This window comes from Macrosteles quadrilineatus, unplaced genomic scaffold (assembly GCF_028750875.1).
Source record: "Macrosteles quadrilineatus isolate MER2022 unplaced genomic scaffold, UCM_ALF_1.0 Scaffold_6__1_contigs__length_79288215, whole genome shotgun sequence".
NCBI lineage: Eukaryota > Metazoa > Arthropoda > Insecta > Hemiptera > Cicadellidae > Macrosteles > Macrosteles quadrilineatus.
Window position 1 is genome coordinate 28,097,986 of NW_026542599.1, and position 14,871 is coordinate 28,112,856.

At 34.5% G+C, this 14,871-nt stretch overlaps 1 protein-coding gene across 6 annotated transcripts in view; it reads left to right on the forward strand.

Moving 5' to 3' along the window:
• Positions 1-14,871, forward strand: part of LOC128996404 (aldehyde dehydrogenase, dimeric NADP-preferring-like) — a 61,177-nt gene that overhangs the window by 31,349 nt on the left and 14,957 nt on the right. For 5 of the 6 annotated variants that reach the window (XM_054421721.1, XM_054421719.1, XM_054421725.1 and 2 more), the window contains exons 3-10: positions 1,632-1,775; positions 3,866-3,961; positions 4,425-4,646; positions 5,311-5,474; positions 7,104-7,224; positions 7,940-8,049; positions 8,994-9,194; positions 11,194-11,309. In XM_054421721.1, coding sequence (XP_054277696.1) covers positions 1,632-1,775; positions 3,866-3,961; positions 4,425-4,646; positions 5,311-5,474; positions 7,104-7,224; positions 7,940-8,049; positions 8,994-9,194; positions 11,194-11,309 — 1,174 coding nt within the window. Of the gene's footprint in view, positions 1-1,631; positions 1,776-3,865; positions 3,962-4,424; positions 4,647-5,310; positions 5,475-7,103; positions 7,225-7,939; positions 8,050-8,993; positions 9,195-11,193; positions 11,310-12,286; positions 12,403-14,871 lie in introns of all 6 variants that reach the window. The other variant, XM_054421720.1, reaches the window with a different exon arrangement.

Genomic DNA, 14,871 nt, shown 5'->3' on the forward strand with positions numbered 1-14,871 from the left:
TGGACAGATTTTTTATGAAATTTGTTGGCACATGTTATCAATTTTTCATTTCTGAGTTACAGTAACTTATTTCTTAAATAAAATAAAAATTCCTACATTGGTAATTTAAACAGACCAATTTCTTGCAATATGTATAGGCTAAACTAACAACTTTGTGTAGTATAATGAATTAATTTAAACCTATTTTGTGTGACATTATTTTGTTTTTAGTTGCCTTCAAGGCATAAGTTATCAGGCATTCTTCAAAATAGTTTACCACACATTTTGGGTGTTATAAATGGACGTGAAAAGTTGGCAAGGACACAAAAATACAGTTAAATATTTATTGTACAGCTAAGCAACCTGACCTGACCCCATTGACGGACATAAAGCCACTTCATAAACTAAAACTTAAATAAACACTGGATTATCGAGCTAGGTTTGATAAATTAATGTCTCAAAATTGCGTAAAAAAATACGCTTATTTCAGCATATTGTTTCTAAAATTTTCCCGGGGGAGCCCCCTATGTGCTGGGGGGTATTCCATATTCCCCAGGCCCCCTGGTGTGCCGCCCATGTTACAAAGCCCCCCCCCCTAGTTTTGATCCCGGGTACGCCCTTGACTTACTTAATTTAAATTAGGCATACAGGGGAAAACAATTTAAAATGGGTAAGTGGAGGGAATAAATTAATCAATGGGGTTTTATGGCGCAAAAAATAGTACAATAACTTTTTAACAGTAATCAGAAATTAGAAAATTTACATCATTGCAATCTGTTAGAGGCTCAGTTCAGCTACGTCCATTGATTAAATCCTAGTGACAAATAATACAACATGGGGATAGAGTGTCTATAGTTCTATTGATAGTCAAAGCTAATGCCTGTAAGCTAGGTACATTTATAAAATAAAAGAAAAAATATATTTAAAACAATTATATAACTCAGTTCCGAGTTTAATAAAGTTAGAGAATCTATTTCAAAATTTTATCCACTGCTTTTTTTCTGGAAGGGGCGGGCCGAAGACCCAGGTGCCTTATCCGGATATGTGTGATTGTTGTGCATCAAAGAGTTGCTTGTATATCACCTGGGCTTTACTAAATAAAAGCCACAAATTATTGGTGTGATCAGAACCTGGGACTCTACCACTAGACAAGCTTGCCACTGTTCTTACGAGTAAATGTATTTTTCAGTGTTAGCCTACTTGCATTTATGAAGCCCTCTTAAAACTTTTAACAGTTAACTTATTTTACACAAAGCTATGAAGATGTAGATAGTGTGTCCGGATTCAGTTGATACTTTGATTTGTAATATTTTTTGAGACGGACCCCATTTCTTGGGATCAGAGAGTGAGAAAACCCTATTCCTACTCAGACTAAAAAAAAGGCCATTGAAATGCCATTTTCCTTTACTTAACTTATTGAAACGCAAAAATATATTTAGTTAATCAAAATGCCAACTTAGCCAAAACCTTCAACCTATACTATAGTTCAGCCGCTTAGAAAGCCACCTGCGCACTAAACAAGGTAATTTCAAAGGAAATCAAGGAAATTTCATTTATTTTATTTTGTTAATATTGTCAAAATATATATTTTATTAAGCCTATATTTCTTAAGCTGAAAAATGCCTTCTAACTTAATAGACCTAATTTTACAGATTATTGAGAGAGCGAGGAATGCATTTAGCAGTGGAAAAACAAAACCCTACGAGTTCCGTAAGCAACAGTTGCAACAGCTGTTGAAACTTTACGAAGAAAATGGGGCTGAAATTGTGGCAGCTCTCTCATCTGATTTACACAAGGTAAGTCATTGTTTTTAGTTCATCAAAGAAAAAACTTAACATAAAAAAATATTCAAATAGGCCACCACAAAGCTTTTTTTCTTTTACAAGTCTACAGTTTAGGTCAATGAAATGGTCAACTAATCAAATGGTAAGTTGTGATTTAACAATTGCCATCTTTTCAAAATTCCTTTTAATCTTCACCGCAATCCCTGGAATTCAGAAGGTACCATGCCTTTCTTATGGAAAAAAATAACAATCAATGGGTTATAAATAGATAGGTTAAATATAAGACAAATTAGCCTATACTTACTTTCTTGTAGGCTATATATGAGTTCACCATCTTTACCGGATCTAGATAGCTTCACAAACTTAAATAAAATAAAACTATATACAATATTCAATATTTAAAGAATTGTTAATAATACCTAAAACTTGGCCATTAACGGATTGGCTTGGCAGACAGACACTTATCTTTTACCTTTTACCTTTTACCTTGGTCCTCTTCTCCGTAGTCGTAGAGACTAGGGAATCGTCATCTTCTTTTTTTGTTGTGTTATTGTAGTGTTAATGTGTGTGTGTGTATGGTGTAAAGTGGGTTTATTTTAAAGCCTATCTTTGTGGTGAGCAGTGTGCTCTTCAAAGAACTCATCTAATTTGTAGAATGGTTTCTGGACTAAATATTCTTTGAGTGATTTAAAAAAAGGTTTTGGAGATTTGATTTGTTTTATATGTTCTGGGAGAGCATTAAAGATTTTTGACCCCATGATTTGGGGTATTTTGCTGGTTTTTGACAATCTGTGTTGTTGGATATCGAAGTTTGTTTTTGTGTTTCTCAAGCTATATTTGTGGCAGTTTTCCCTAAGCTTTGGGGGGTTTAGTTTTAGGAGGTTTACAACTTCAAGGATGTATAGGTTTGGAACGGTAAGGATTTTGTTTTTAACGAAGTATGGTTTACAATGCTCTTGTGGTTGTAGGTTCTCAATGATTCTTAATGCCATTTTTTGAAGAATTTGGATTATGTAGATGTAACAATCCGCCGCTGTCCCCCAGGCTACTATTCCGAAGCATCTCATGAGGGGCTTATCCTCTACCTAATTCGTTGAGGGAGTAAAGCAGCCTTTTTACTAGCATCCCTTTCATTGCCTTCTTTAAAAAAGAGGGAGCTCTATATGAGTTAGGTACTCTAAGGTCTAAGGATGGGTATCCTTAAAGTGATTTTAACCCTTCGATTGTTAAGCGTCGCGTAATCCGCTGTGGTGTTATGCGTCGCTTTTGCGACACACAAACATCGTTTACGGCAAAGGCTCTGGGACTGACTGAATCAGATTGAACTGGATCGAGATTGGTATCGTTGTTTTCAGCAGATTCTAAGCTTTTTCCTGATGTCTGTTTCTAGACGCTTTTCATTTTAGTTCCGAAAATATTGTAGCAGACAGATGACGTGCGTATTTGTAAACAACTTGGTTAACCTCGCACCGATGATTAATGTGTTTTATTACGTTTATCATTGTTTTAGTGTTAAAAATAAAATGTAGTGATATACGTGGTGCATTATAAGAAGATTTAAGTGATTTTGAAGGGCTGGTTGATGATCCTGAAGAAGTAGGTAGTGATATTGATGTAAATTATCCGCCACATTCCTAGCTATGGTTAGGCTATGCATTCTTAGCTAACGCTAAATGTACGAAATCTGGTTTCCCCCATAACTCATTTATTTGCAAACCTACTTCCTTATATTATTATATTTTTGGAATCCTCATAAAATTTTGAACGAAGTGGCTATTTTAAAATAGTCTATTTGTAGACCTAAAATTATAAGAAATTATTGAGCACAAACATAAAAATTTTTCATTTATTTTATAATTTTTGAGAAATGTTAACCCCACAAAAAATGTAGAAAACTTTTTTTGTAATGTTTTATATATTAAATTGAAGCCCATAATTTACCAAACAAAATGATATATAAAACAGTATAGGCCTACTTTAGAGTGTTTTTAAGTTTCTAAGATACATTTTAATAAAACCATGCGAATGCGCAATAAATGGGCCGACATTAATGCCATTACTATGGACACTTGGAGGGTTAAATCCTATTTGTATGTTTTCAGAGCAAGATGGAATCATATGTAATGGAAATAGATTTATTGAAGAATGACATTAGGAATACATTAATACATTTAAAAGACTGGATGAAACCTGAAACGGTAAGTGTATTCATCTTCATTGTAAGGTTTTATATATAAATAAAGGATAATTAAACTCTGACGATGGTTCAGAATTACCTGATGAGGTCAAAACTATAGTCAACACAGAGGAAGTTAAAACGAATGACAGATTTTTAGTCAGTCAAACCTATCCATACCCTAGCATTTTCTATCAAAACCAAGATTTTTAAACCAGATTATCATTTCTTATCCACAAAAAATGGCATGAACAGAGAAGTACAGATTGTTCAGATTAAATAAAAGTAGGCTAAACAGCAGAAGAGAAATACTATCTAACATCTTACTTAGGCCTACTTAGAGCTTGCCAGCTAGAGAAACAGTTTCTTTTAGCTCTCAAATAACCCCTGAATTACTAGTCTACTGAGATACACTTTACATTATTGATGAAATATTTGATAATTCGTGTTAAAACATGAGGGTGATTTTCTTTTTGAAATTTTAGCCAGAGAAGGCACTGGCGAACATGTTTGATGGTGTGAAGATTCTGAAAGAGCCCTATGGCGTGGCACTAGTGCTTGGAACATGGAACTACCCAGTACAACTCACATTGCTTCCAGTCGCCGGTGCAGTGGCTGCTGGGAACTGTGTCATCATCAAGCCTTCCGAGGTTGCGCCAGCCAGTGCTAGTCTGATAGAACGGCTGGTGCCTAAGTACCTGGACTCGGTAAGTCGCTATTGTCGGGGTACGGAATTTGGATTGCAGATGGTTCATGTAGATAGGCAAATGCAAAGTTAAACCGACTGCCTACCTCTTTTATAAAATATGAAGATAGTTTGTTTTACATAAAGTAATATATGTTATCTTTATTGAATTTTATTTTTATTCTTCGTATCCTAATACTAGTGGCATTCTAGAACTTTTTTGCAAGGGTATTAACCTACTAATACTCAGCTCAAGTGTGTATTAAAGTGTGTATTAAGTTTATGGAGATAAACTTTCTACACCAGAATCTCGACAACAATCACCAGTTTAACATGTGATTAGAGGTGAAATAAATACAAGGGGATTTGAAAATCACTTGATGTTGAGGGTGGCCTGTTAATGAGGATTTTTTTTATTTGAGCTACCACTGTAGGTTATATAGTTTTCCTTTTAATAATGCCACTGGCGTGTCTACGTAAAAGTAATCAAAGTGGATTGATAAACTTACTTCGACAACCTAAAATTTACGTTTATGACATTGAAGTTAACTAACCTAATTTAACTGACCCAACATTACCTTTTATAGTACAATTACTCAACTCTTGTTCAACAGACAGTCAGTCAATGATGGTTCCAGTAGATGTAATCGCTTCCATTCACCTAACACGGTGTATTCTGTCTGCAGGAATGTTTCCATGTAGTCACTGGAGGAGTGTCAGAAACAACGGAATTGTTGAAACACAAGTTTGACTACATCTTCTACACCGGCTCCACCTCTGTAGGCAAGATTGTGCGAGCTGCTGCCAACGAGCATCTGACACCGGTCACGCTGGAGTTGGGGGGCAAGAGGTAGGCCTACAGGTCTCTCAGAGTGACACTTTTATATAAAAGATGTTTTATTTTTGGAACACAAGTGAAAATGGAAAATACACCTTTCATTGTGTGATAAAATTTATTGCTGACTTTGTTGGGCTATTTATAAGTTAGCTCCTGCTTTAGCTAAGTTATAATAGTGTTTTCACTGCAATACGATAAAAGGTAGGTACTTTTTCAGAATGTTGGTAAAGAATTGTTTATCACATCAAAGTATGACACATTAAAGCATTTCTTTAGATTATAGTACAGTAGACTCTCGCTCATCCGGACTAATGTGGCGGACGTCCGGTCCGGATTACGAAAAATCCGGACTATCGAGAGTCGAGCAAAAACACAGTACTGTATATAGCCGTTTTCAATTTAGTTCCAGGTCCACAGTAATGATAGCTGGGCATATGCACTTCCACCGGTAATAATCTTTACAGCTGAATTTTGTTCCAGGTCCACAGTAATGATAGCCCGGGCATATGCACTTCCACCGGTAATAATTGTTTCGGCCGAATTTTGTTCCAGGTCCACAGTAATGATAGCCCGGGCATATGCACTTCCACCGGTATAATGTTTTCGTCCGAATTTTGTTAGCCGGGCATATGCACTTCCACCGGTATAATGTTTTCGTCCGAATTTTGTTAGCCGGGCATATGCACTTCCACCGGTAATAATTAATAATTATTACCGCCGTGTTATCCGATGTTTTTCATCATTTAAGGTAGTCTCGGTCCCGTTCCGCTTGGATAGTCGAACTTCTACTGTACTGTGCCGATCCGGACTACCGGGAGTCCGGACAAGACCGATCCGGATGAGCGAGAGCCTATTGTACTATCTATACATTTATAAACAGTGTATACTAAAAAGAAAATGAGTGAAAATGTGGAATAAATTTATGTACAAGCCTTCTTACAGACTAAGGACGGCTTATTCTTTTTTGTTAGGGTCGCTCACTGGAAGTTTTAATTTTTAATTCAGAACAAGAAAGTAATAGCATTGATGTAGTACTTACAAAAATCAGTAATAAAACTGATTGCCTCTAAAAAGAAATTGAACATTAATTCTTAATGTTTCACTTTCCAAAAGACAATAAAATATGTCATTACACTCAAAAATCAATATGAATTAATTTTCATTCGGAGTGGACTATTTGTTTATCTTTTAGATGTTACTTTGATAGTTTGGAGATCAGTGTCAATAGTGAGACAAACTTAACAAAGCTTAGTTTAACACAGCCATTTTAGTTGTTAGGGCCGAGAATAACATCTTTGAAAATTGACTTGAAATCTCACCAAATATAAATGCCTTTGCACATTGAAATATAGTGCAAAACCGGCTATAGGTTCATATACAAACACCATACAACTAATCGACCTTAACAGCCACTAACTAGCCTTGTGTTAATTATTAATATTCTTGTGTCATGAGTATATAATTCAAATGATGGGAGATATACAAAGAAAATCATTTCTTATTGCAGGATCTCTTTATAGATACAATAAACACTGATGGAATAAGTACACATTTAAATCTGTGTCAGCAAATGTTTAGATGGGTAATCAGGCTCTGTGCATACTGTGGGGCAAGTTTTGATTAAATATGTACCTGTTACAGCCCTGTTTACCTAGACAGTACTGCCAACATAAAGATAGCAGCCAAGCGCATTCTGTGGGGCAAATGTGTGAATGCCGGACAAACTTGCATTGCTCCTGATTACATTCTTTGTTCTCAACATGTAAGTATCGTAGTTTGAATGTTACAATTAACATTTTGTATCTTTGTAAGTGTATATGTTTATACGTTCAAACAACAATGACTGAGCTGAATATCTTACAGGTACAGTAGAGAGTCATTGATCATTGACAGTAAAATAAGAAAGGTTATTTCAACTTTGGTTAGTAACATTTAAAAAAAGGTTCACATCGATTTTTCGACTAAACAATTTCTTATATTACTCAACCAAATCATATAGCCTACACAGGTTTTTTTTTGTCCTAGAATGTTAGGCATGAGCAATTTTTTTTTTTTTAGGTCGGAATTGTTTTTCACATAACTTCAGGCTAAACCTAGGGGTTGCAGCATTATCTTTTAGATAAAATCCATTGGTGATTTAGCGGGATTTGAATCCGGGACCTCAGGGACCAAAGTTCCACACTCTAACACTAAACCAGCTCGCTCCCTAATTAGTCACACTAGTGCAGAGTAAATGAAAGTGTTTGTATCCTAAAAAATAAATTACATTTCTTCCTTAAACCTAGGTAGTAGTTCACTGTTTACTATGTTTTTAAATTGTTGGAAAGGCGATTCCGCATTCTGATCTACCTATTCATTATTGAATACAGTGATGTGTAGCTGTAGATGGAACCTCAAGGTAAAACAAGCGTTGATAAGACCTACTAAAAACTACACAAGATTATTTGAGTGTGGTTACTAGATGTGTTCTTGTCCAGGTCCAAAAACAGTTCCTGAAGGAAGCCGAGGTTATCCTGAAAGAGTGGTACGGAGACCGATCCCAGGATTCACCAGACCTGTGCAGGATCGTTTCTGACAGACACTTCAAGTGAGTTCCCATTCTTGTCTTTCATGTTATAGCTTTAACTATTGATACAACTAGACATTTCATCCCCATGATAAAGTTGTTGCCAGATTTAACCATTTTTACCATAAAAAGGAATTATTACTTACCAACTGAACATCTTAGCTTTGCTTGCACTCAGCTATCCATAGCAAAATCTGATTCATCTCCTTTGAGTTCCAAAGACGACTGATATCTGACATCAAGAGCAACTAAAGAATTAATTAATCAATTAATTAATTTATGGTTAGATATTTACATTAAACGAAACCTTTTTGCTAGCAAAGTTAGCAGATAGTTTTTAAACTATCTTTGCTTTTGTAACTGGTCATTATTCTAAAGTGTTGTCTCTCAAATCTGGTATCCACTTATTGTAGAAATGTGTGGCATCGTACGACTGTACTGCTACAAAAGAGGATTTTTTTGCTTTAAGTTGAGGACAAAATTAAAAAAATCTACGTAACTAAATCAATGAATAAATATTTGGGGCTCAGTCCAACTAAAATTACAAAACACATTTTTAGATGTGAGTTTTGCAGATTGAAGCATGCAGTTTAATTAGCCCCAGTCCTATTGTTTTTAAATATTTCTCAGCCAATATGGTTAGCATTGTAGGATCAAAATTTTTCTCAAGTAGTTTAATAATTTTCAATTATTAATTATATCTCGATGTGAATAGAAAAGTGATCAATGTTGGTAACTTTTGATCTTGTAGATTTTGGATCTAAACCGGATATAACTTTATTGAAAGTGGATATAAAGTTTTTACATGTTTTTCAACGGTCAGGTAAATGTTTTTAGGCTAAATAAAAAAATTGAAAGTGAAATTTATATGTTATTATTTATTTAGACAGGCAAAATTAAGACCATAATGACCCTTTCTTACACTTAACATGAAAAATTGCACAAAAACTATTTTTTTCACTCAGGCGGTTGGTAGACTTGATGGACACCAGTGGTAGGATTGCTGTCGGAGGGGAGCGAGATGCCACAGATAGGTTCATCGCTCCTACAGTATTGGTTGACGTCAAGCCAACAGACCCAATCATGCAGGAGGAGATATTTGGACCCATTCTGCCCATAGTTGTCGCAGAAAACGCTTACCAGGCCATTAGCTTTATCAACAGCAGGTGAGTAGGTTTTAAGCTAGTATGGTGAACTTATGGTTTGATTGTAGCCAAGTCTTGGTTAAATAAATAATGTAGGCTGCTGTATTTCATTTTTACCTCAGGGTTGATAGCAACCATATATTTTTTAAGAAACACCATCTAGGTTACTTCCCATCTAAAAGAAAAATAGTTAATCTATATATTTAATACACAGTTGTAAGTCTGTTTTCTCAGTAATTACTGGACTACAAGATTTACGATCTACAAGATTTATGTCTCAAATTAAAGGGGATAATGCGTAGATTTGCCGAACTTCCTTAGAATTTATGTTTTTTTCTAAGGGCTACGATCTACAGCCCTTCAAAGGTCGAGTCAGTACAATTCTTATTGAAGAATGAAATACACAGTTTATAAATTATTCGTCAGCTGTTTAATGTTTGTCAGACATTTGTTATTATTTTTATTACCTCACTTTCAGTATCCTATACTCTAATACGAGCAATGTTTGCTTGTAGATTTTAATTTTATAATCATAGTCTTAGTGGTAACTTTAGTAAGTTTTTAGCCCTATAGGATTTCAATCTAGTGATTTAAGTTTTTGACAAAGATAAAAAATTATAAGTTTCAACACCTAAAGGTTGTATAATTTTACATTGATAACAGTTACAATCATAGTGATTTCAGCACTATTTCTTAAAATATTTTTGATATTAGATAAATGATAGTAATTTGCACTTGTAATGGAAATGTTCAACATTTATTTTTAGCGAATTTCCCATATAGGGAATAAGCTATTACCGTAGTACTCATGGTAAGACCTGGACCCGGGACCGATTTTTTTTTCCGTTTTGAGGTCCCTAGAGGCCAAAAACACCATCCGTTCAAATTCATATATATATATGTGTCCGTTAGCGCGATAACTCGAGCAAAAATGATCCGATTTTGATTAAATTTGGTACAAACGTGTAAACCTACGTTTATTCGAACGAGTTCGCGAACCAGCATGATCGGACCATGGGAACGGGGGTTTATGGGGGGTTTTATGGGGTAAAAATGGGTTTTTCCCATTTTTGACCCAAAAAACATCAAATTTTGCAATTTCTTTCAATACTATTTTGTAGAGCTTAAAAAAACAAATAATTTAGTATATTGAAGCGTTATAATGCGCCTAATGGTTGCGGAGAAAATTCCAAAAAATTGCAAATTTAAAATCCCCATGTTATTCTTATGGAGAATAAGTAAACTGTTGTAGTTTGCTTGTTTATTAACATATTTTGCCCAAATTTGGAACATGTTTTTATTTCTTACTAACAATTAACATTTTACATAAAAAAACACCTTTACCCTCCCTGTTGCAGCAAACCTAAGTATGTGTTAAACTGATTCTATTTAAATAGGGATAAATGTGATATTTTTAAGGATACATTTTAGTGTAAATCCAATCAGGCAAATGGAAATTCGCTTAGTCTGCAGGTTTGCTGCGGCGGGGGTATTTATACTCTTGTTGACCATTTGGACCAATCTGAAGATTTTTACCAGAGACATATTATTAAATATATTTTGTTTTAGAATCCGTTAGGTACACCAATAATTGGTAATTATCCAGTAAAATCACTTCAGGTGTTGTTATCACCGAGATTGCAATATATGCTCACGTGTGCTGTGGCTGCGGGAAACGATCATGGTATTGCCTTGACTATTAGATACACAGACGAGTGTTGCCACAATAGACGATCCATCTACTCACTAAAAAAAGCTTTCTTTTAAAGATATTTTTTTTGTAGCCTATGCTACCTTTTGGCGGGGCAGAAAAAATTTGTTCGCAAGGTTGGATGTGCCGACCGTAGGTCGGAGTCCCCTGCATTAGTTTATAAAATCACAAGCACAAAACTGAAAATAACTGTTGAAAATACTTAAAAAATCTTTTGCACCCATAGTTTAACATGTCAATTTACATTTTTTGCCAGCGAAAACGTTTGTCTAGCAGCTGAGTTCAGACAACGCCCAATGTATGTTACAGACCCAAACCATTGACATTGTACGTGTTCAGTGCGGACCACAAGGTACAAGACCTCATCGTAGAACAGACCAACAGTGGCTCCGTCAGTATCAACGAGGTCGTCATGCACTACGCCGGTAAAATAGCACACATTAACATTTACTCTCTATATTGCAGGTTCTTTCTGGTGGCGGAATTCTTGACTTCTCTTCAAATGTCTGTCACTGTATATCTCTTTCTAATTAAGCTGTACTATTTCTTTGTGGTGGAGGCTATTTGGTTTTGTAATATGTAAGATGTACGCAATAATATTTACATTATCTTTTTCACTTGGGGTGTGTAGATAGATTGTAGGTTGGTAGTTACTATAGGCCCTACAGTTAAATGTGAATCTATCATGCTATGAGATGCAAAATATCTTTAGCCATTAAAATTATAAACGTTTGTCCCATATAGCAACAGCAGTTTCTCTTCCTTCTGCGTCTTTTATTGTTTTTGTGTTTTTGTTGCTTGTCTTCTGTTTGTTGTAGAGGAATGGAGTGATAGCAGCTTCTATTGTGTTTGCTGTTCCTTAAATACGTCAAAGTTAGATGTGATCATGTTGCTGTTTTGGTAAGATTTCAACCTGGATGCAGACTGATTGAAAAATATTGTAAAAATTGTCTGATTTGTCAATTTATAAAGAATAAATTGTTAAAATAGTAAATTGTTTTAAAACAATATTTAAATTAAAATGATAACACTGTTTTACTTTTTAAATTCAAAACAGTATGTTTTTTATAATATTTTATGGTAAAATTTAAACATAGTTTTAAAACTAAAGATAGGTACTAAACTTGTATATTTCTGTAAAAAAGTTGTATCAAAACAAAATGAATCACACTTATAAGCCATTGTGATGTACAGTTATAATGACTGAAATAAGTCTAGTGGTTTGAACACTAAAGTTTGTTCCAGTGACTTTTGTGTTATGTGAATATCGTAAAGATTTTCTAAACTATGGTCATCAAAACCTTAATTTTTGCAACCCACCGATAAGCCAACATCCAGTTTGAAATGTTACCAAAACAAAGTCTCAAATATCGTCAGTTGTTTACATAACTTGTCATCGTAGACCTCGTCCTCTGGTACTCTATATCTTCTCTTCAGACGAGGAACAGATTAACCAGTTTCTCTCCCAGACGTCTAGCGGAGGCGTTTGTATCAATGATTCTGTCGTTCATGCATCAGGTTTGTTTGTGTCTCGTTCGTGTTTTTGTCCGCTTTCTCTGTTGGTTCTCATTGTTCTGCATGAGATTTTCAAACAAATCAATCGTTTGCTGCACAACTAACTTTGGTTTGGCGTGTGATTATTGTTCACTTGTTCCTTTAAGCCCCAGTAATTTATTGTTTTAGATATGATTATTTCAAATTTGCGTTTTATCATCTTATGACACAAACTTCTAACATCTATAAAGCAAGTTTTCAGTAAACACACCTCGTAAGGGTAAGGGTAGGTAAAAAGAAGTAAAATGTCCACTAAGAGGTACAACCCACAAAGAATCCACTCAGCCCATCAACTTAAGTTCGGTTGATGTTAGGTAGTATTGGACCGTTTCCTTACAAAAACTGAAAAACCTGTTAAAAAATGCCAATGGCATTGAAATACACCAAACAAAAATCTTCTTACCATCTGATCATTGTTTATTGTTCAAGGGCCGCTCCTGTCAAGATCTTTACAGAAGGAATTCCTTATCTTGTAGACAATACTAGTTTAAGAAACAATTTTAATTCTTGATCAAATCAATTTGATTCTTGATTGTGTATAAATATAAATTTCCCAATTTTTCTCTAAACCATTTTGAAGAGCTTAAAACAAACAAATAATTTTGTATGTTGAAGTGATTTTGTACGGTCATTGAATACGGAGAAAATAAAAACCATTGTATATTTGAAATTCCATTTTATATTCTTTTGGAGAATAAGTTGTAGTTTGCTTGTTTATGGATATATTTTGATCAAACTTGGCAAATTCATTCATTTTATACTAAGTTATTATATTTTACTAATAAACCCACTTTATTACCCTCCCTGTAGCAAATCAAGTTAATCGTTAAACCTAATCAATATTATTTAAATAGATTTTATTGAAATTCCAATCAGCCAAATGGAAATTTGCTTAGTATGCAGGTTTGCTGGGACAGATGAATTTTTGTTTTGTTTTACGCTCAATTAAAGTCAATACACCGGGTTTTGGGGCATAAAGCGTTTGTTATTCTAATTTATTTAGGAGAAACCACAGTGTCATCAGTTACTTAATCATCTGTTAGAACTGAACCTTTGCTAAATCATTGTCTATGTGTTGCACCAGCTTTTTTGTTCGCTTCTCTTTGTTGTTAGGTCTTCTATAACTCTGCATGAGATATCAAATGAATTTTGTCATTTTGTCACCATTCTGTTTGAACTAAACTGTGCCAAATGAATGTCTTTGGGTCTCCCTTGTTTGTTTGGTCCTCTTAGTTTACTGGTCAGCTTTAATGCTTTGCAAGATACATGCAAAGGGTTAAAAACGAACCCATGATTTGTCACACTACTAATATGGTTAGATCTGTGATTATATTAGAAGTCTCCATAACACTTCACGTTTCCATTTTGAACTTTAAACTCTAATTTTAAAACTTTTCTTTTCAACATAAACAAATGACAATTGCATAATTCATTTCTCAAGGTTTTCAGAAGACAAATCTTAAGTCTTCATGTCCAGTAGCATTTTAGAATAAGGAATCACAAAATATTGTAAGAGAAAGCGGTCTGAACCTGTCAATTTTTGTTGGATATGCCTGAGATGAAAACCGTCCTTCTTACAGTTAAGTCCGAGGTAGTAACTACTATGCTAGCAACACACCCCAAACTTGAAAGTATTTGCAACACTACTGTTCAATTTCTCTTCTTCTTAACATACACATGTTTTATCTGTGACCCCCAAAGCAGAACTACGGGCGACAGTGTGACATTGTCGCAGAACGACGGCGAGGGCTGCAAAAAGCCAAGCCTGCAAAAAAACACTTTTGAATAAAAAAAAAAAAAATAAAAACCTTATTTTCACAGACAAAGTAAAGGCCTCATGGTCCTTTCTTACACTTAACCTGTATAAGTTTCTGAAGAAAGTCTACAACTTTATTTTCTGTAAGAAAATTCTCTGTTCTGCAAACAGTAACGCTACAAAACGTCATGCATTACATAAACGAAAGCTAGGATGTCAATATACGGTGCATCGATCGTGAGTAAGAACGCATAGAATAAACAAATTTCTAAAGCAAATCAATATAATAACAGTAGACGTATTCAAACGGATATAAGCTTTTGAAAACTTATTTATTTCCAAATATTCATTAAAACTATCACACACGCAGTTTATTTACACTTCATTTAACTTGGACCGTTTAAGCCCGTAGAAAATCTTTGGAAAATATTAAAACGTTCTGTTTTGGGGACTGTGACTAATAATAATTTATGATTTGGTTCTAGTATAACTTCTACTATAAAACCATCTACAATATATACTGGCAAATTATATAATCAGGTATTCTACAGAATGCCTAGGTTTATTTATAGATTGCATAAAATGAATCAGGCAAGGTATGCAATAAAGCACATTACAGTATATACTTTGCCATGTCCTTCTATGAATACTTGTTGGCACTCCAGATAACGTATGAA